Consider the following 22,627-nt stretch of genomic DNA (forward strand, 5'->3'; position numbering starts at 1 on the left):
ACTGACAAACAGAACAGTGACAAGAAGAATGGCTTCACTGACAAACAGACCAGTGTCAAGAAGAATGGCTTCACTGACAAACAGAACAGTGTCTATGGCAGTCTTCCTGTCCACAGGCATTACTGTGCTAGGAGAAATCCGCCAGCGAGGCAGAGGCCTGACAGGAACATAATCCATCACCCTAGTCAGGTGTGTATTTTTGTGTACCTATCAAGAGTGGATTTCTTCTACAGAATTTTGCCAAACACTCTTGTTGCCATGGGTTCTTTTTCAGTGCACCAAGTGCATGATGCACAAGGGACCTCGCTTTATCGTCTCATCAGAATGTCAAGACACTCGATTTCATTTTCTGGTCAAACTTTGGAAGAAAGGGCAAGTGCAGGAATTGAACCCAGACTCACAATACTGACAGATAAACATTGAACCCAGACTCACAACACTGACAGATAAGCATTGAACCCAGACTCACAACACTGACAGATAAGAGTCCAAACCATCGTGCCACAGACGTGCCACTGTCGTACGGGGTGGTGGAGGTGAAGACGGACGGCACGAGGATCAACCAGGCCGAGTTCACCTGGGACCCCACCAAGGAGACAGGTGTGTACTTCAGGGTGCAGGCCATCAGCACGGAGTTCACCCCCAGGAAGCACGGGGGGGAGAAGGGGGTGCCCTTCCGCATCCAGCTGGAGACCTACGCCCACGGGGACCGGGAGGAGAGGCTGCTGCACGCCGCATCCTGTCAGGTCAAGGTCTTCAAGGTGAGGCAGGTGTGGGGGTCAGGTGTGTCATAACAGGTCATGGTGAGACAGGTGGATGGTGGTCAGGTGTGTCATAACAGGTCATGGTGAGACAGGTGGATGGTGGTCAGGTGTGTCACAACAGGTCAAGGTGAGGCAGGTGTGGGGGTCAGGTGTGTCACAACAACAGGTCATGGTGAGACAGGTGGATGGTGGTCAGGTGTGTCACAACAGGTCATGGTGAGACAGGTGTGTTGTGGTCAGGTGTGTCACAACAGGTCAAGGTGAGGCAGGTGTGGGGGTCAGGTGTGTCATAACAGGTCATGGTGAGACAGGTGGATGGTGGTCAGGTGTGTCATAACAGGTCATGGTGAGACAGGTGGATGGTGGTCAGGTGTGTCATAACAGGTCATGGTGAGACAGGTGTGTGGTGGTCAGGTGTGTCACAACAGGTCAAGGTGAGGCAGGTGTGGGGGTCAGGTGTGTCACAACAGGTCATGGTGAGACAGGTGGATGGTGGTCAGGTGTGTCACAACAGGTCATGGTGAGACAGGTGTGTTGTGGTCAGGTGTGTCACAACAGGTCAAGGTGAGGCAGGTGTGGGGGTCAGGTGTGTCACAGCAGGTCAAGGTGAGACAGGTGGATGGGGGTCAGGTGTGTCACAACAGGTCATGGTGAGACAGGTGTGTTGTGGTCAGGTGTGTCACAACAGGTCAAGGTGAGACAGGTGTGTTGTGGTCAGGTGTGTCACAACAGGTCATGGTGAGACAGGTGTGTTGTGGTCAGATGTGTCACAACAGGTCAAGGTGAGACAGGTGGATGGGGGTCAGGTGTGTCACAACAGGTCAAGGTGAGACAGGTGGATGGGGGTCAGGTGTGTCACAACAGGTCAAGGTGAGACAGGTGGATGGTGGTCAGGTGTGTCACAACAGGTCAAGGTGAGACAGGTGGATGGTGGTCAGGTGTGTCACAACAGGTCAAGGTGAGACAGGTGTGGGGGTCAGGTGTGTCATAACAGGTCAAGGTGAGACAGGTGGATGGGGGTCAGGTGTGTCACAGCAGGTCATGGTGAGACAGGTGGATGGTGGTCAGGTGTGTCACAACAGGTCATGGTGAGACAGGTGGATGGTGGTCAGGTGTGTCACAACAGGTCAAGGTGAGACAGGTGGATGGGGGTCAGGTGTGTCACAACAGGTCATGGTGAGACAGGTGGATGGTGGTCAGGTGTGTCACAACAACAGGTCATGGTGAGACAGGTGGATGGTGGTCAGGTGTGTCACAACAGGTCAAGGTGAGACAGGTGGATGGGGGTCAGGTGTGTCACAACAGGTCAAGGTGAGACAGGTGGATGGGGGTCAGGTGTGTCACAACAGGTCAAGGTGAGACAGGTGGATGGGGGTCAGGTGTGTCACAACAGGTCAAGGTGAGACAGGTGTGTTGTGGTCAGATGTGTCACAACAGGTCAAGGTGAGACAGGTGGATGGGGGTCAGGTGTGTCACAACAGGTCAAGGTGAGACAGGTGGATGGTGGTCAGGTGTGTCACAACAGGTCAAGGTGAGACAGGTGGATGGGGGTCAGGTGTGTCACAACAGGTCATGGTGAGACAGGTGTGTTGTGGTCAGGTGTGTCATAACAACAGGTCAAGGTGAGACAGGTGTGTTGTGGTCAGGTGTGTCATAACAACAGGTCAAGGTGAGACAGGTGTGTTGTGGTCAGGTGTGTCATAACAACAGGTCAAGGTGAGACAGGTGTGTTGTGGTCAGGTGTGTCATAACAACAGATCATGGTGAGACAGGTGTGTTGTGGTCAGGTGTGTCATAACAACAGGTCAAGGTGAGACAGGTGTGTTGTGGTCAGGTGTGTCACAACAGGTCATGGTGAGACAGGTGTGTCACAACAGGTCCAGGTGGATGGGGGTCAGGTGTGTCACAACAGGTCAAGGTGAGACAGGTGGATGGTGGTCAGGTGTGTCACAGCAGGTCAAGGTGAGACAGGTGGATGGGGTTCAGGTGTGTCTATCACAACAAAAACTGTAACAACTGTAACAGCTACATACATAGCCACTCTGTGTTCAGCGTGAGATATAGTTGTAACAGCTACATATATAGCCACTCTGTGTTCAGTGTGAGATATAGTTGTAACAGCTACATACATAGCCACTCTGTTCAGTATGAGATAGCAGTTACAGCTACATACATAGCCACTCTGTGTCCAGTGTCAGATAGCTGTAACAGCTACATACATAGCCAGTCTGTTTTCAGTGTGAGATAGCTGTAACAGCTACATACATAGCCACTCTGTTCAGTGTGAGATAGCTGTAACAGCTACATACATAGCCACTCTGTTCAGTGTGAGATATAGCTGTAACAGCTACATACATAGCCACTGTTCAGTGTGATATAGCTGTAACAGCTACATACATAGCCACTCTGTTCAGTATGATATATAGCTGTAACAGCTACATACATAGCCACTCTGTTCAGTGTGAGATAGCTGTAACAGCTACATACATAGCCACTCTGTTCAGTGTGAGATAGCTGTAACAGCTACATACATAGCCACTCTGTTCAGTGTGAGATATAGCTGTAACAGCTACATACATAGCCACTCTGTGTTCAGTGTGAGATAGCTGTAACAGCTACATACATAGCCACTCTGTTCTGTATGATATATAGCTGTAACAGCTACATACATAGCCACTCTGTTCTGTATGATATATAGCTGTAACAGCTACATACATAGCCACTCTGTTCAGTGTGAGATATAGCTGTAACAGCTACATACATAGCCACTCTGTTCAGTATGATATATAGCTGTAACAGCTACATACATAGCCACTCTGTTCAGTGTGAGATATAGCTGTAACAGCTACATACATAGCCACTCTGTGTTCAGTGTGAGATATAGCTGTAACAGCTACATACATAGCCACTCTGTTCAGTGTGAGATAGCTGTAACAGCTACATACATAGCCACTCTGTGTTCAGTGTGAGATAGCTGTAACAGCTACATACATAGCCACTCTGTTCAGTATGAGATATAGCTGTAACAGCTACATACATAGCCACTCTGTGTTCAGTGTGAGATAGCTGTAACAGCTACATACATAGCCACTCTGTTCTGTGTGAGATATAGCTGTAACAGCTACATACATAGCCACTCTGTTCAGTGTGAGATAGAGTTGTTACTTGTAACAGCTATGTGTCTTGTTCTCACAGTCAATGGAATTTTGTTGTTGTTGTTTAGTTGGTTTTGTTATTGTTTTGTTTTTGTTTTGTAAACTCCAGTCATTGCAGTGAAAAAAATGAACCAGAAGTAAAATGGAGGTCACTTGGTTATCTTGTGATTTGGTTTTCATGTCACGTGTCTTTTTCTGTCTCTGTGTTTTGGGGTCTGAACTATTGCGTTCTGCTGACAATGTGTGTCATGTACATCACTACATGTGTGTATGTTGTAATTTGTGCGTGTGTGTGTGTGTGTGTGTGTGTGTGTGTTAGACACAGAGTTTTTCATGATCAAAAAGTGCTGCAGTACTGGTGATAGCATTGATGAATCTGTCACCGACTTTTTATCAGGTTGGCTTGTTGGGCGGGGGTGGGGGAGGGGATAGTCCTGTCTGATGTGAAATGCGTGGTTGTACTGTTAGACAGGAGGCGCTGTGGTCAGACTGGTTAGGCATGGGACTTCTTATCCAGGGTTCCCCAGTGATCAAGGTTCAAGGCCTGTTTTAGCATGGTGTTGTGTCCTTGAGAAAGATATGCTACTCTGATTTTCCTTACTCCACGCTGGTGTAGATGGGTACCTGATACTCTGATTTTCCTTACTCCACGCTGGTGTAGATGGGTACCTGATACTCTGATTTTCCTTACTCCACGCTGGTGTAGATGGGTACCTGACTGGTTGGGAGGGGAGGACTGGGCCCTGACTTCCTATGCTGAGCCCTGGACACAGTGGATATGAAGTCACTGACTTCCTGTGCTGAGTCCTAAACACAGTGGATATGAAGTCACTGACTTCCTGTGCTGAGCCCTGGACACAGTGGATATGAAGTCACTGACTTCCTGTGCTGAGCCCTGGACACAGTGTATATGAAGTCACTGACTTCCTGTGCTGAGCCCTGGACACAGTGTATATGAAGTCACTGACTTCCTGTGCTGAGCCCTGGACACAGTGTATATGAAGTCACTGACTTCCTGTGCTGAGCCCTGGACACAGTGGATATGAAGTCACTGACTTCCTGTGCTGAGCCATGGCAACAGTGGATATGAAGTCACTGACTTCCTGTGCTGAGCCCTGGACACAGTGGATATGAAGTCACTGACTTCCTGTGCTGAGCCCTGGACACAGTGGATATGAAGTCACTGACTTCCTGTGCTGAGCCCTGGACACAGTGGATATGAAGTCACTAACTTCCTGTGCCGAGTCCTGAACACAGTGTATATGAAGTCACTGACTTCCTGTGCTGAGCCCTGGGACACAGTGGATATGAAGTCACTGACTTCCTGTGCTGAGCCCTGGACACAGTGGATATGAAGTCACTAACTTCCTGTGCCGAGTCCTGAACACAGTGGATATGAAGTCACTGACTTCCTGTGCTGAACCCTGGACACAGTGGATATGAAGTCACTGACTTCCTGTGCTGAGCCCTGGGACACAGTGGATATGAAGTCACTGACTTCCTGTGCTGAGCCCTGGACACAGTGGATATGAAGTCACTGACTTCCTGTGCCGAGTCCTGGACACAGTGGATATGAAGTCACTGACTTCCTGTGCCGAGTCCTGGACACAGTGGATATGAAGTCACTGACTTCCTGTGTTGAGCCCTGGACACAGTGGATATGAAGTCATTGACTTCCTGTGCTGAGTCCTAAACACAGTGGATATGAAGTCACTGACTTCCTGTGCTGAGCCCTGGACACAGTGGATATGAAGTCACTGACTTCCTGTGCTGAGCCCTGGACACAGTGGATATGAAGTCACTGACTTCCTGTGCCGAGTCCTGGACACAGTGGATATGAAGTCACTGACTTCCTCTGCTGAGTCCTAAACACAGTGGATATGAAGTCACTTCCTGTGCCGAGTCCTAAACATAGTGGATATGAAGTCACTGACTCTATGGCCATAAAAGGTTATGTGACCTTTAACCATTTACCTGTCAGACAGGACTGCCTGTCTGATATGATTGCATGTTAATGATCAAAGGCTTCTACAGGAAAGTTCCTGCATGTTAATGATCAAAGGCTTCTACAGGAAAGTTCCTGCATGTTAATGATCAAAGGCTTCTACAGGAAAGTTCCTGCTTCTTCTTTCTGAATCTGACATATGATGTTTGAGTAAACCACTTTTCTTCTGTCTTGTCTTTTTTTTTCTTTCTTTTTTTTAACGCTGTCATCTGCTGTAGAGTAGATTCAGGTTGATGTTCTGGATTGGTGTGAAAAAATTCAAGTTTCCTTGTTTGTTAGTTGAACATTTTCATCTGCAAAGGAGTTGATTTTGGTTTATGTTCTATACTGATGTTCATTTTGTTTGTATGTGAAATACTGTCAACTGCAAACGAGTTGATTTTGGTTTATGTTCTATATATATATATATGTATTTGTTTCAGATGCTTTTTTGTGGAGCATATTTTAATGGCATTTATCATTTCTAAGAAAGCAGTGACATGAAGTGCTTGTCATTTTCAGTTTTTCATACATAATAGTTGCCTATTTATATGTGTGTGTCATCAGCAGAGATCTTCACGGGAAACAAGATTACACATGAATCAGTTCTGTATCATGAAAAGAAAGAAGAATAATCAGCAGCACTTCTGTTGTAAATTCTGCATTCACCTGTTGCCATATCATCATCATCATCCAGTTGACGGCCACAACCGTCATGTCGATTACAAGTGGATTGTATGGAAGCGACCTTTTCTTACCACAGTATTTAGTCAGCCACACTCTGTTTTCAGGGACATAATACCTTTAGATACCAAAGTAGCACCACAGAAACTTCCAAGTTAACATCGCAACCTTTCCAAAGTAACATCACATTTTCCAAAGTAACATCATAGACAATTTTCAAAGGAACATCACAATTTTTTTTCAAACAACACCATAAAGTTTCCAAAAGTAGCATCACAGAAATTTTCCAAAGTAACATCACAGAAAATTTCCAAAGTGAAATTGCAGAAATTTTCCAAAGTAGCATTTCATAAATTTATCTAAATATCATCACAGAAAGTTTCTAAAATAACATCACAGAAAGTTTTCAAAGTAACCGAATGTTTTCAAAATAATGTTACCAAAAATTTCCAAAATAACATCACAGAAATGTTACAAAGTAACATCACAGAAAAATTCCAAACTAACAGCATATAGAATTTCCTTAAATTCTAAGTAACATCACAGAAATTTTCCAAACTGACATTACAGAATTTTCCAAATTCACATAAGAGAACATTTCCCAAAGTAACATCTCCAAAATTTTATTTTCCAGCATCAGAGAACATTTCCAAAGCAACATCACAAACATTTTCAAAGTAACATCACAAACATTTTCAAAGCAACATCACAAACATTTTCAAAGTAACATCACAAACATTTTCAAAGTAACATCACAAACATTTTCAAAGTAACATCACAAACATTTTCAAAGTAACATCACAAACATTTTCAAAGCAACATCACAAACATTTTCAAAGTAACATCACAAACATTTTCAAAGTAACATCACAAACATTTTCAAAGTAACATCACAGAAATTTTCCAGAGTAACCCCAGAGAAATTTTCCAAAGGCAAAAGCAGCAATCCTGCACTGACCTTGCCAAATCTGACTCTAGTGACGGCCTGACATAAGTGGACCCCCCAGAACTGGCCCTTGAAAACTGGAAGGAAAAAAATCTGTGGAAAGTGCTTTTACAGATGCACTTGTGGTAAATGAAATGTCTGAAGTGAAGTCAGTGTACAGTCCTTTTTGTCATTAATGATGTCTGTGTGTGTCTGTGTACAGTCCTTTTTGTCATTAATGATGTCTGTGTGTGTCTGTGTACAGTCCTTTTTGTCATTAATGATGTCTGTGTGTGTCTGTGCACAGTCCTTTTTGTCATTAATGATGTCTGTGTACAGTCCTTTTTTGTCATTAATGATGTATGTGTGTGTCTGTGTACAGTGTTTTTTGTCATTAATGATGTCTGTGTGTGTCTGTGTACAGTCCTTTTTGTCATTAATGATGTCTGTGTACAGTCCTTTTTGTCATTAATGATGTCTGTGTACAGTCCTTTTTGTCATTAACGATGTCTGTGTGTGTGTACAGTCCTTTTTGTCATTAATGATGTCTGTGTACAGTCCTTTTTGTCATTAATGATGTCTGTGTGTGTCTGTGTACAGTGTTTTTTGTCATTAATGATGTCTGTGTGTGTCTGTGTACAGTCCTTTTTGTCATTAATGATGTCTGTGTACAGTCCTTTTTGTCATTAATGATGTCTGTGTGTGTCTGTGTACAGTCCTTTTTGTCATTAATGATGTCTGTGTGTGTCTGTGTACAGTCCTTTTTGTCATTAATGATGTCTGTGTGTGTCTGTGTACAGTGTTTTTTGTCATTAATGATGTCTGTGTGTGTCTGTGTACAGTCCTTTTTGTCATTAACGATGTCTGTGTGTGTCTGTGTACAGTGTTTTTTGTCATTAATGATGTCTGTGTGTGTCTGTGTACAGTGTTTTTTGTCATTAACGATGTCTGTGTACAGTCCTTTTTGTCATTAATGATGTCTGTGTGTGTCTGTGTACAGTGTTTTTTGTCATTAACGATGTCTGTGTACAGTCCTTTTTGTCATTAATGATGTCTGTGTGTGTCTGTGTCCTGACTGTTTCAGCCAAAGGGAGCGGACAGAAAACACAAGACAGACCGAGAAAAAATGGAGAAAAGATCCGACACCGAAAAAGTGAGGGTAGATTGTTGATCACTGTGTGTCACACCTGTCTGTCTGTCTGTCTGCCTGACTTTCTTCTGGTGGTGAGGGTAGATTGTTGATCACTGTGTGTCATGTCTGTCTGTCTGTCTGTCTGTCTGACTTTCTTCTGGTGGTGAGGGTAGATTGTTGATCACTGTGTGTCACACCTGTCTGTCTGTCTGTCTGTCTGACTTTCTTCTGGTGGTGAGGGTAGATTGTTGATCACTGTGTGTCACACCTGTCTGTCTGTCTGTCTGTCTGTCTGACTTTCTTCTGGTGGTGAGGGTAGATTGTTGATCACTGTGTGTCACACCTGTCTGTCTGTCTGTCTGTCTGTCTGACTTCCTTCTGATGGTGAGGGTAGATTGTTGATCACTGTGTGTCACACCTGTCTGTCTGTCTGTCTGTCTGTCTGACTTCCTTCTGATGGTGAGGGTAGATTGTTGATCACTGTGTGTCACACCTGTCTGTCTGTCTGTCTGTCTGTCTGACTTCCTTCTGATGGTGAGGGTAGATTGTTGATCACTGTGTGTCACACCTGTCTGTCTGTCTGTCTGTCTGACTTTCTTCTGATGGTGAGGGTAGATTGTTGATCACTGTGTGTCACACCTGTCTGTCTGTCTGTCTGTCTGACTTTCTTCTGGTGGTGAGGGTAGATTGTTGATCACTGTGTGTCACACCTGTCTGTCTGTCTGTCTGTCTGTCTGACTTTCTTCTGATGGTGAGGGTAGATTGTTGATCACTGTGTGTCACACCTGTCTGTCTGTCTGACTTTCTTCTGGTGGTGAGGGTAGATTGTTGATCACTGTGTGTCACACCTGTCTGTCTGTCTGACTTCCTTCTGATGGTGAGGGTAGATTGTTGATCACTGTGTGTCACACCTGTCTGTCTGTCTGTCTGTCTGACTTCCTTCTGATGGTGAGGGTAGATTGTTGATCACTGTGTGTCACACCTGTCTGTCTGTCTGTCTGTCTGACTTTCTTCTGGTGGTGAGGGTAGATTGTTGATCACTGTGTGTCACACCTGTCTGTCTGTCTGTCTGTCTGACTTTCTTCTGGTGGTGAGGGTAGATTGTTGATCACTGTGTGTCACACCTGTCTGTCTGTCTGTCTGTCTGTCTGTCTGACTTTCTTCTGGTGGTGAGGGTAGATTGTTGATCACTGTGTGTCACACCTGTCTGTCTGCCTGACTTTCTTCTGGTGGTGAGGGTAGATTGTTGATCACTGTGTGTCACACCTGTCTGTCTGTCTGTCTGTCTGACTTTCTTCTGGTGGTGAGGGTAGATTGTTAATCACTGTGTGTCATGTCTGTCTGTCTGTCTGTCTGTCTGACTTTCTTCTGGTGGTGAGGGTAGATTGTTGATCACTGTGTGTCACACCTGTCTGTCTGTCTGTCTGTCTGTCTGACTTTCTTCTGGTGGTGAGGGTAGATTGTTGATCACTGTGTGTCACATCTGTCCGTCTGTCTGTCCGTCTGTCCGTCTGTCTGTCTGTCTGTCTCACTCTCTTCTGGTCGTGTTATGAATCTTGCCAAGTAATTGGAATGTATTTGGTTTCAACGCTGTTGGTGATTATAATTTAATGTGTTGTTTTGCTATTTGATTGTTTTCAGTGTCATGGTGTGTGTGTGTTTTCAGTGTCGTGGTGTGTGTGTGTTTTCAGTGTTGTGGTGTGTGTGTGTTTTCAGTGTGGTGGTGTGTGTGTGTTTTCAGTGTGGTGGTGTGTGTGTGTTTTCAGTGTCGTGGTGTGTGTGTGTTTTCAGTGTTGTGGTGTGTGTGTGTTTTCAGTGTCATGGTGTGTGTGTGTTTTCAGTGTCGTGGTGTGTGTGTGTTTTCAGTGTTGTGGTGTGTGTGTGTTTTCAGTGTCATGGTGTGTGTGTGTTTTCAGTGTCATGGTGTGTGTGTGTTTTCAGTGTTGTGGTGTGTGTGTGTTTTCAGTGTCATGGTGTGTGTGTGTTTTCAGTGTCGTGGTGTGTGTGTGTTTTCAGTGTCGTGGTGTGTGTGTGTTTTCAGGAGAAGTACCAGCCTTCTTACGAATGTACAGTTCTAACAGAAGTGAGTATAGGACTTTTTATCATTTGTTTCAAAGAAGTGTTACAACCTTACTTTCACAACTCATATTTAAATTTGAACACTTAATCACACAGGTACTCATGCGAGCGTGCTCACACAATTTAGAAATGATCAGAATAAGGCTTAGGACAACTCCACACAAATAGGAAATAACTGAAAGAATAAGGCTTGATAATAGTATGTTTTTTGTGCCACTGAGGTACAATTGTCTTTCTAACCAGTTGGAGGTGATTCATTTTACACTGTTCCCATTAGTTCTCACAGAATATACAGTAATACTTGGAATGAGTAATGTAAGAGGTATTCATAAATACTGAAAGAGTCTAAAGACCTACGCTTTTTCTTTATCTTCTTGCCTTTCAGACCCTAAAATGTGACCCGATTTTATTTCAGTGCTCACTGAGTCTCTTTTTGGTTCTTTCTTCAGTATTTTTTAACGGTGTATAGCACAGGTCTGCATAACTCTCAGAAAGGAAACCATGTTGTACATCAAACATTTCATCTGTCATGAAACAGACTGTTTGTCACAGACAATTGATTGTCATGTTGTACATCAAACATTTCATCTGTCATGAAACAGACTGTTTTTCACAGACAATTCATTGTAATTGGTCTTAGTCCACAAGTGAATGGAAAAATGTTTTGATATTGTAGATAAGGTGGATGTGCTGGTAATTTTGTGTTAAATTATTGAGTTAGTAAGTTAGCTGGATATTGATGCATGTATTTCTGAGGAGGCACTTCAGTGACTCGTCAACCACTTCGCCCAAGCATGCAGAGAGTTAGGCTTGACTGTCAGCCAACCACTTCGCCCAAGCATGCAGAGAGTTAGGCTTGACTATCAGCCTAAAGGAGACAAATGTCATGGGCCACGATGTGAGCAGCACCCCAATCATCTCCATTTATGTCTTCACACGCGAGGTCATCAAGGACTTCACTTTCCTCGACTCCACCATCTCCAGTAACCTCTCCCTGGACGCCGAACTCAATAATGGGATTGACAAAGCAGCAACAGCCATGGCCCGCCTGGCAAAGAGGGTTTGGGACAGTCCCATGCTGACCATCAGCACGAAGATACAGGTGTACCAAGCCTGTGTTCTGAGCACTCTGCTCTATGGCAGCGAGGCATGGACTCTCTACTCTCGCCAAGAACGCAGACACAACTCCTTTCACCTGCGCAACCTCAGGAGAATTGTGGGCATCACGTGGCAAGACCGCATACCAAACAAGAAAGTCCTTGACCAGGCAGGCATCTCCAGCATGTTTCCACTCCTCACCCGGTGCCGTCTGCAGTGGCTCGGCCACATCAGATGAATGGATGACGGGCGAATCCCCAAGGACATCCTTTATGGCGAGCTTGCCACTGGTTCCAGACCTGCAGGAAGACCTGTCCTACGCTACAGGGACGTCTGCAAATGAGACATGAGGGCAGGCGACATCGACCCAGCAGGTTGGGAGGCGGTGGCTAAAGATCACTACAGCTGGAGAAGGACCGTGAAGGCATGTGTCCAGAGGAGCGAGGAGAAGAGAAAACAGCACTGGGAACAGGGAAGAGAGCACAGGCGGCAGAGGGCAGAATCCTCTGAGGCACTGGGCGCGACTTTCACCTGCGACAACTGCAACAGAGCCTGCCGATGCAGAATCGGACTGTACAGCCACAGCAGGTGCTTCAACTCAACAACTTGACTAAACCAGGTGCAGAATTCCATCGTGTCCTGAGACAGACGGATGCCAACTACAAAGTTTCTTCGTTATTTGATGCAGGTGCCTAGTTGGCTGGTTATTGAAGCAGGTATTTCTTCGTTATTTCATACAGGTGCCAGTTTGGCTGGATATTGATACAGGTATTTCTGTGTTATTTTATACAGGTGCCTAGTTGGCTGGATATTGATACAGGTATTTCTGTGTTATTTTATACAGGTGCCTAGTTGGCTGGATATTGATACAGGTATTTCTGTGTTATTTTATACAGGTGCCTAGTTGGCTGGATATTGATACAGGTATTTCTGTGTTATTTTATACAGGTGCCTAGTTGGCTGGATATTGATACAGGTATTTCTTTGTTATTTTATACAGGTGCCTAGTTGGCTGGATATTGATACAGGTATTTCTGTGTTATTTTATACAGGTGCCTAGTTGGCTGGTTATTGAAGCAGGTATTTCTTCGTTATTTCATACAGGTGCCTAGTTGGCTGGTTATTGAAGCAGGTATTTCTTTGTTATTTGATCCTTGTGCCTAGTTGGCTGGTTATTGAAGCAGGTATTTCTTCGTTAATTCATACAGGTGCCTAGTTGGCTGGATATTGATACAGGTATTTCTGTGTTATTTTATACAGGTGCCTAGTTGGCTGGATATTGATACAGGTATTTCTGTGTTATTTTATACAGGTGCCTAGTTGGCTGGATATTGATACAGGTATTTCTGTGTTATTTTATACAGGTGCCAAGTTGGCTGGATATTGATACAGGTATTTCTGTGTCATTTTATACAGGTGCCTAGTTGGCTGGATATTGATACAGGTATTTCTGTGTTATTTTATACAGGTGCCTAGTTGGCTGGATATTGATACAGGTATTTCTGTGTTATTTTATACAGGTGCCAGTTTGGCTGGATATTGATACAGGTATTTCTGTGTTATTTTACACAGGTGCCTAGTTGGCTGGATATTGATACAGGTATTTCTGTGTTATTTTACACAGGTGCCTAGTTGGCTGGATATTGATACAGGTATTTCTGTGTTATTTTATACAGGTGCCTAGTTGGCTGGATATTGATACAGGTATTTCTGTGTTATTTTATACAGGTGCCTCTGGACCAGGTGATGGAGACCCCCAGCAGCTTTGGTCAGAAAGGGTCGTCCCCGTCACTGGCCTCCAGCTTTTCTGAACTGTCGTAAGTCACACAGCACGAACTGTCCTAACTATTGTAAGTCACACAGCATGAACTGTCGTAATAAGTCACACAGCATGAACTGTCGTAAGTCACACAGCATGAACTGTCGTAAGTCACACAGCATGAACTGTGATAAGTCACACAGCACGAACTGTCCTAACTATTGTAAGTCACACAGCATGAACTGCCATAAGTCACACAGCATGAACTGTTGTAACTGTCGTAAGTCACACAGCATGAACTGTCCTAACTATTGTAAGTCACACAGCATGAACTATTGTAAGTCACACAGACATGAACTGTTGTAAGTCACACATGGCATGAACTGTTGTGGGTCGCACAGGACATGGACTGTTGTGAGTCACACATGGCATGAACTGTTGTAAGTCACACAGGACATGAACTGTTGTCAGTCACACAGGACATGAACTGTTGTCAGTCACACAGGACATGAACTGTTGAAAGTCACACAGGACTTGAAGTCACACAGGACTTGAACACCGTGTCTCTGTCGCCAGGTGCGGGCCCACAGCGGCAGGAGGAGGCGTGTCCACCCCCTCCATCACCCCCCCAGGCACCACCCCTCCTGGCAGCACCCCCTCCCCCTCCCGACAGCTGCCCCCCTCCCCCCACACTCCCCCCTCAGTCCAGCCTCAACACCCCCCTCTCCACTCCCCCAGACCCCAACACAGTGTGGCCAGTCATGGGGGGCCAGCAGGGGACTCCTTGTGCTATGTGAGTGGTTGTCTTCCCTGTGCTATGTGAGTGGTTGTCTGTCTTCCCTGTGCTATGTGAGTGGTTGTCTTCCCTGTGCTATGTGAGTGGTTGTCTTCCTTGTGCTATGTGAGTGGCTGTCTTCCCTGTGCTATGTGAGTGGCTGTCTTCCTTGTGCTATGTGAGTGGTTGTCTTCCCTGTGCTATGTGAGTGGCTGTCTTCCCTGTGCTATGTGAGTGGTTGTCTGTCTTCCCTGTGCTATGTGAGTGGCTGTCTTCCCTGTGCTATGTGAGTGGTTGTCTGTCTTCCATGTGCTATGTGAGTGGCTGTCTTCTTTGTGCAATGTGAGTGGTTGTCTGTCTTCCCTGTGCTATGTGAGTGGTTGTCTGTCTTCCCTGTGCTATGTGAGTGGTTGTCTGTCTTCCCTGTGCTATGTGAGTGGCTGTCTTCCCTGTGCTATGTGAGTGGTTGTCTGTCTTCCTTGTGCTATGTGAGTGGCTGTCTTCGTTGTGCTATGTGAGTGGTTGTCTGTCTTCCCTGTGCTATGTGAGTGGTTGTCTGTCTTCCTTGTGCTGTGTGAGTGGTTGTCTGTGTTGTGCTATGTGAGTGGTTGTGTGTCTTTCCTGTGTTATGTGAGTGATTGTCTCTCTTCCCCGTGTGCTATATGAATGTGTTATTGTGCTATGTGAGTGATTGATTTTATATGTGTGTGGGAGAGGTGAGGTTCGCTCTATCTTCTTTGTGGTTTAGAAAAAAAGTGAAAGGTCTCATTGCCTTTAGTGGTCCTCTGGCCAGTGAACAGTCACAGTCTGTAGAGTTCCACACAGGTGAGAGGTGAGGCCTAATCCTCCCTTGACCCAACCTGTCAGGTCCTCTGGCCAGTGAACAGTCACAGTCTGTAGAGTTCCACACAGGTGAGAGATGAGGCCTAATCCTCCCTTGACCCAACCTGTCAGGTCCTCTGGCCAATGAACAGTCACAGTCTGTAGAGTTCCACACAGGTGAGAGGTGAGGCCTAATCCTCCCTTGACCCAACCTGTCAGGTCCTCTGGCCAGTGAACAGTCACAGTCTGTAGAGTTCCACACAGGTGAGAGGTGAGGCCTAATCCTCCCTTGACCCAACCTGTCAGGTCCTCTGGCCAGTGAACAGTCACAGTCTGTAGAGTTCCACACAGGTGAGAGGTGAGGCCTAATCCTCCCTTGACCCAGCCTGTCAGGTCCTCTGGGCAATGAACAATCACAGTCTATAGAGCTCCACACAGGTGAGAGATGAGGCCTAATCCTCCCTTGACCCAGCCTGTCAGGTCCTCTGGGCAATGAACAATCACAGTCTGTAGAGCTCCACACAGGTGAGAGATGAGGCCTAATCCTCCCTTGACCCAGCCTGTCAGGTCCTCTGGCCAGTGAACAATCACAGTCTGTAGAGCTCCACACTGATGAGAGGTGAGGCCTAATCCTCCCTTGACCCAACCTGTCAGGTCCTGTGGCCAGTGAACAGTCACAGTCTGTAGAGTTCCACACAGGTGAGAGGTGAGGCCTAATCCTCCCTTGACCCAGCCTGTCAGGTCCTCTGGGCAATGAACAGTCACAGTCTATAGAGTTCCACACAGGTGAGAGATGAGGCCTAATCCTCCCTTGACCCAACCTGTCAGGCCCTCATTCATACCAGGGTGGACGGGGAAAAGGAGTAAATGGCCTTTCAGAAAGACAACGTGCTGAAACAGGGGCCACCAACCCTGATTACTGAACAATGAATCAAAAGTCCAACACCAGACTGATTCTGTGATGGCACCACCTTTCTTCATGAGAGGGGTTTAAGATTGGCATTGTCTGTCTGTCTGATGTTGGCGTCTGTGCAAGCCCTTATGTGTTGACTGATCGATCAAGCTGAAAGTCTGCATGCAGACCTGCTGTGTTCTCTGGTTTAAGTCAATCTGGAGTTGGTTTGTGCTGAGCAATGTATTTACTGGTTAGTGTTTTTTGGTTGTTGTTTTTTTAATTTCATTTGAGTTTAATGCTTTGAACAAACCAAGGGTAGTCTCTCAAGGCCTGTCCAGCATGTTGGGGTCATGCATAGGTCAGGCATCTGATCTTTTTTTCTTTTTCTTTTTTTTTTCTTTTGAAGCAGATGTGGTGTAGCACGTATTAGTCTGCTCACTTCAACACCTTGAAACTGTTTAAGCATCTACTTTTCTGCACAGTTCTCTTAATGTACACACAGTGAAGTATGTGTCTGCTGCAGTCATTGTTTTGGTCACATTTATGTGTCTTTTTACCATTCTCCAAACGTCTTCATGAAGAAGTGTGTGTCTATTGCAGTCATTGTTCTGGTCTTAGTTATGTGTCTTTTTACCATTCTCCAAACGTCTTCATGAAGAAGTGTGTGTCTATTGCAGTCATTGTTCTGGTTTTAGTTATGTGTCTTTTTACCATTCTCCAAACGTCTTCATGAAGAAGTGTGTGTCTATTGCAGTCATTGTTCTGGTTTTGATTATGTGTCTTTTTACCGTTCTCCAAACATCCACATGTCAAAGCGTCCGTCTGTTGCAGCCATTGTTCTGGTCTTAGTTATGTGTCTTTTTACCATTCTACAAACATCTATGTGATAAAGCGTCTGTCTGTTGCAGCCATTATCGTCAGAAGCCCCTGCCACAGAAGTACAGAACTGGCTGGTATTTCACAGGTTCTCCAACTACACCCGTGTCTTCCAACACTTCTCTGGTCAGTGCTCAGTCTGTTTGCTGTCTGCACAGGTTAACCGTTTCGCTGCCAGGGAAATAAGATTTAAGTGAAATCTATTTGCCAGGGGTTTTTCAGAGTATCAATATCAGTATCACAAAAACGGGTATAAATTTTTAAACAAACTCTGTTTTCTTTGTTATTGGAGAAAGACCCATAAAAGTATATATTTTCTGAAAGGTAAATGAAGAAAAAATACAAAACACATGATGTTTTCCCATTTTATATATTTTCAGTGGCATGCTGTTGTTTTGAAATCAGTGTTTTGTTTTTTGTCTCATTTTCAACTTGTTCATTACAAACATTAGTCAGGTAATTTTCACTGAAATAACATATTTTCTGGACAAATGGATAATATCTGCACACAGAAAATTATACGAGAACAACAACCATAAAAAAATTTAAAGGAGACAGATACACAATGCATCGTGACTTCTCCAAATGATAATATGGATGTGAGGCCACACCCCCTTAGTCTCCACCCCCCTCCTTTTCACCCCTCTCACACACAGTCACTTCATCTAGTTCTCATCAGATCGCATTGGCTGAGTGCCAAGAAAATCGCTCACACTGTGTCCTGCTAATAATTTGGTCACTTTTTGTTGTCTGCTACATCTGTACAGCCAGCATCACTCACTGATCGTCGTATCTTGGCCACTCTCTTGATTGCTCCCTTTATTTTCTATCAAGTCGTCCTATAAATGTTCATCACTGTCTTCTTCAAATTTACGCTTCAATTCTTTCTAAGCATCAGCTAAAGAAAGCAATCTTGGTTGATTTAGTTCGCCATGATTGGATGTCTTGAGCACAGCGTCAGTCCGACATGTTGTTGAGCGAGCGAGGAGAAAAGCCAGGCAAACACTGTGGCAGTAACCCAAACAAAACGTTCAAATAAAGGACTGCCCCTTGAGGTAGATGGTGTTTCTAACTATGAATAGAATCTAGAAAGATTCCCCAAGCTAAAACTACTAGTATTTTTGTCAACAAACTGAATGCAAACCAGGGAAAAGTCCGAATATTTCAATGATGAGTTATCTGGTCATTGTGGCAGCACGAGAGTGTGCATGCGTGAGAGTGTAAGTGTACACAAGTGTCAGGAGAGTTCTGTGCATGTGTGTGTGTGTGTGTGTGTGTTGTGTGTGTGTGAGGGGGAGGTGGGGGTGCAGGGAGGAGGTGAGATAGAGGATGAGGTATGTGAGTGTATGCATGCCTACACTGTGGGAGCATCAGGATATTGGAACGTATATATTATATATATATCTTTGTATATATGTGTGTGGGGTTGGGGGTGGGAGATATGGGCGTGTGTGTGTGTGCTTGTACAAGTAAGTGTTCATCTGTGTGTGTGAGTGTGTGTGTGTGTGCGTGTGCGTGTTTGTGTGTGTGTGTGTCCCGTGGAAGCTGCGATACATAGACTAGAAATGAGTGTGTGGAGGAGTGGGTAGAGGAGGTGCAGGGAAATTTGTGGTGTATGTGTGTGTGTGTGTGTGTGTGTGTTGGAGCTCATGTACGTTTATATGTATTTGACTGTGCTTTCATATCTATGAAACTGCGTTTTGGGGGCATATCTGTTATGCATGTGTGGGTGTATGTGTGAATGTGTGTCTTCATGTTTTATATTTATTTGCTTATTTATCATCATTGTTGTCTTATTTATTTGATTATTTATTTATTATTATTATTATTTTATCATTATTTTCATTACTATTACCTTTTTTTTTTCATCATAATTATTTATTTATTTATGTATGTATGCTTATATATATATATATATATATATATATATATTTTTTTTTTTTTTTTTTTTTTTTTTTTTTTTTTTTTCCAAGACCTGACTAAGCGCGTTGGGTTACGCTGCTGGTCAGGCATCTGCTTGGCAGATGTGGTGTAGCATATATGGATTTGTCCGAACGCAGTGACGCCTCCTTGAGCTACTGATACTGATACTGTGGCAGCACAGCGTAATGCTTGTGCTGATGAGTTATCTAGTCATATAGGCAGCCTAGGGGTTAAACATTCAACAACTGACATAACAGCTGTCTGAATGACATAATGCAGAGAGGTACACACGTAACCATCTATACACATCTGTGAATGACATAGTGCGGAGAGGTTAGTATATAAATCTACACCCATCTGTCAGTGGTTCACATGGTGCAGAGAGGTACACATATAACTACACATATAGCTACACACATCTGTCTATGATTGACATGGTGCAGAGAGGTACACATAAAACTACAGATATAACTACACACATCAGTCTGTGATTGACATGGTGCAGAGAGGTACACATATAACTACACATATAGCTACACACATCTGCCTATGATTGACATGGTGCAGAGAGGTACACATATAACTACACACATAACTACACACATCTGTGTATGATTGACATGGTGCAGAGAGGTACACATATAACTACACATATAACTACACACATCAGTCTGTGATTGACATGGTGCAGAGAGGTACACACATAACTACACATATAACTACACACATCTGTCTGTGATTGACATGGTGCAGAGAGGTACACATATAACTACACACATCTGTCTATGGTTGACATGGTGCAGAGAGGTACACATATAACTACACACATCTGTCTGTGATTGACATGGTCTATAACTGGTACCCAGTGAGTGCGGAGGAAAGAAATGTCTGGCCCCTTGTGTGTATGGCATACTTCACTGACCCCTTGTGTGTATGGCATACTTCACTGACCCCTTGTGTATGTGGCCCCTTGTGTCTATGGCATACTTCACTGGTCCCTTGTGTGTATGGCCCCTTGTGTGTATGGCATACTTCACTGGCCCCTTGTGTGTATGACATACTTCACTGACCCCTTGTGTGTATGGCATACTTCACTGACCCCTTGTGTGTGTGGCCCCTTGTGTGTATGGCATACTTCACTGGTCCCTTGTGTGTATGGCCCCTTGTGTGTATGGCATACTTCACTGGCCCCTTGTGTGTATGACATACTTCACTGGCCCCTTGTGTGTATGACATACTTCACTGACCCCTTGTGTGTATGGCATACTTCACTGGTCCCTTGTGTGTATGGCCCCTTGTGTGTATGACATACTTCACTGGCCCCTTGTGTGTATGACATACTTCACTGGCCCCTTGTGTGTATGACATACTTCACTGACCCCTTGTGTGTATGGCATACTTCACTGGCCCCTTGTGTGTATGACATACTTCACTGACCCCTTGTGTGTATGGCATACTTCACTGACCCCTTGTGTGTGTGGTATACTTCACTGGCCCCTTGTGTGTATGGCATACTTCACTGACCCATTGTGTGTATGGCATACTTCACTGACCCCTTGTGTGTATGGCCCCTTGTGTGTATGGCATACTTCACTGACCCCTTGTGTGTATGACATACTTCACTGACCCCTTGTGTGTATGACCCCTTGTGTGTATGACATACTTCACTGGCCCCTTGTGTGTATGGCATACTTCACTGACCCATTGTGTGTATGGCATACTTCACTGACCCCTTGTGTGTATGGCATACTTCACTGACCCCTTGTGTGTATGGCATACTTCACTGACCCCTTGTGTGTATGACATACTTCACTGGCCCCTTGTGTGTATGGTATACTTCACTGACCCCTTGTGTGTATGGCATACTTCACTGACCCCTTGTGTGTGTGGTATACTTCACTGACCCCTTGTGTGTATGACATACTTCACTGGTCCCTTGTGTGTATGGTATACTTCACTGACCCCTTGTGTGTATGGCATACTTCACTGGTCCCTTGTGTGTATGACATACTTCACTGACCCCTTGTGTGTATGGTATACTTCACTGACCCCTTGTGTGTATGACATACTTCACTGACCCCTTGTGTGTATGACATACTTCACTGGTCCCTTGTGTGTATGGCATACTTCACTGACCCCTTGTGTGTATGGCATACTTCACTGACCCCTTGTGTGTATGGCCCCTTGTGTGTATGGTATACTTCACTGACCCCTTGTGTGTATGACATACTTCACTGACCCCTTGTGTGTATGACATACTTCACTGACCCCTTGTGTGTATGGCATACTTCACTGACCCCTTGTGTATATGACATACTTCACTGACCCCTTGTGTGTATGGCCCCTTGTGTGTGTGGTATACTTCACTGACCCCTTGTGTGTATGGCCCCTTGTGTCTATGACATACTTCACTGACCCCTTGTGTGTATGGCCCCTTGTGTCTATGACATACTTCACTGACCCCTTGTGTGTATGGCCCCTTGTGTGTATGGCATACTTCACTGGTCCCTTGTGTGTATGGCATACTTCACTGACCCCTTGTGTGTATGACATACTTCACTGACCCCTTGTGTGTATGGCATACTTCACTGGTCCCTTGTGTGTATGGCCCCTTGTGTGTATGGCATACTTCACTGACCCCTTGTGTGTGTGGCATACTTCACAAATGTTAACTGGTACATATGTATTTCTCCCTCTCTCCCTCTCTCCTCCCTTCTCCACCAATGTCATCCTTGTTTTTCTGTCAATTGTTTGCCTTCTTTCTATCATTCCCTTTACTATATTCTAATGTAGGACAGGATGCTGACCTTCAGAAAACATACGGAAAACACTGTTCTCAAATGCAAAAAGGGCCTTTCAGTCTTAAAAGCAATGGCAACCAAAGGAATTGAACAACGCCACCTCTTCCTGCTATACCAATCACTCGTCCTCAGTGTGATCGACTACGGACTTGGGCTAACAACACCGTCTCAAAGCAACCTCCTAAAATTAGAAAGAGTCCAAAATAAAGCTATGAGGCTGATCCTTGGAACAACAAAAGACACGCCCACAGAAACCATGCGATACCTGCTTGACCTTCCTTCAGTGCAGGCCAGAAACAAGTTAGAACAGGTCAAGACCTACTTCAAAGCATTAGAAAACCCTCAAAACCCACTGCATGACGCAGTCAAAGAACAAAAAGGCAGCCGTCTAGGACGAGGAAGATCATGGATGGGGCAAGCAGAAGACACAATCCAGCTAGTATGCCGACTTCAAGACCTGAAAGAAACAAAAGAATGGGAGAAAAACCCCGAAAACCTCAACCATCTATTCAACACAGTCATTTCACCCACTCTAGGAAGACATTGTCGGGAATGGCCAGAGGGCAAAACTGATGCGGAAGTGAAGCTGCTTATAGAAGAAAACAGTAAAGAAGAGGACATCATCATATACACAGATGGCTCAGTCACCAAAGACCAGTCTGGCTGGGGATTCACTGCGAAACAAAATGGAAAAACAATTTGGGAAGAGAATGCTGCCTACAAAGTCACAACCTCCAGCCTAACGATGGAAGTTGAAGCCGTGACACATGCCCTCCAGTGGCTATCGTCCTTCCATACGCCCGGAAACCAACATGCCATGATTCTAACCGACTCAATGAACCTCATACAGAAAATTGAAAACGGAATGGGAAGCCCAGAGTGGCATAACGCAATGCGCAACTTTCAGATTAAAAAACTCACATGGTCATACTGCCCGGGACATGCAGGTGTTAAG

The 22,627-nt window shown here is 44.8% G+C and overlaps 1 protein-coding gene across 5 annotated transcripts in view; it reads left to right on the plus strand.

The window, feature by feature from the left end:
* The window catches only part of LOC143290601 (transcription factor CP2-like), a 66,852-nt gene that overhangs the window by 28,540 nt on the left and 15,685 nt on the right, over positions 1-22,627 (plus strand). For all 5 annotated transcript variants that reach the window (XR_013056420.1, XM_076600191.1, XM_076600192.1 and 2 more), the window contains 6 exons: positions 508-761; positions 8,597-8,665; positions 10,686-10,727; positions 13,550-13,638; positions 14,157-14,373; positions 16,981-17,074. Coding sequence is in view for 4 of the 5 variants with exons in the window: in XM_076600191.1 (XP_076456306.1) it covers positions 508-761; positions 8,597-8,665; positions 10,686-10,727; positions 13,550-13,638; positions 14,157-14,373; positions 16,981-17,074 (765 nt within the window). In the remaining variant the exon portion in view is untranslated. The remainder of the gene's footprint in view (positions 1-507; positions 762-8,596; positions 8,666-10,685; positions 10,728-13,549; positions 13,639-14,156; positions 14,374-16,980; positions 17,075-22,627) is intronic.

Source organism: Babylonia areolata, chromosome 15 (genome assembly GCF_041734735.1).
Source record: "Babylonia areolata isolate BAREFJ2019XMU chromosome 15, ASM4173473v1, whole genome shotgun sequence".
NCBI lineage: Eukaryota > Metazoa > Mollusca > Gastropoda > Neogastropoda > Buccinidae > Babylonia > Babylonia areolata.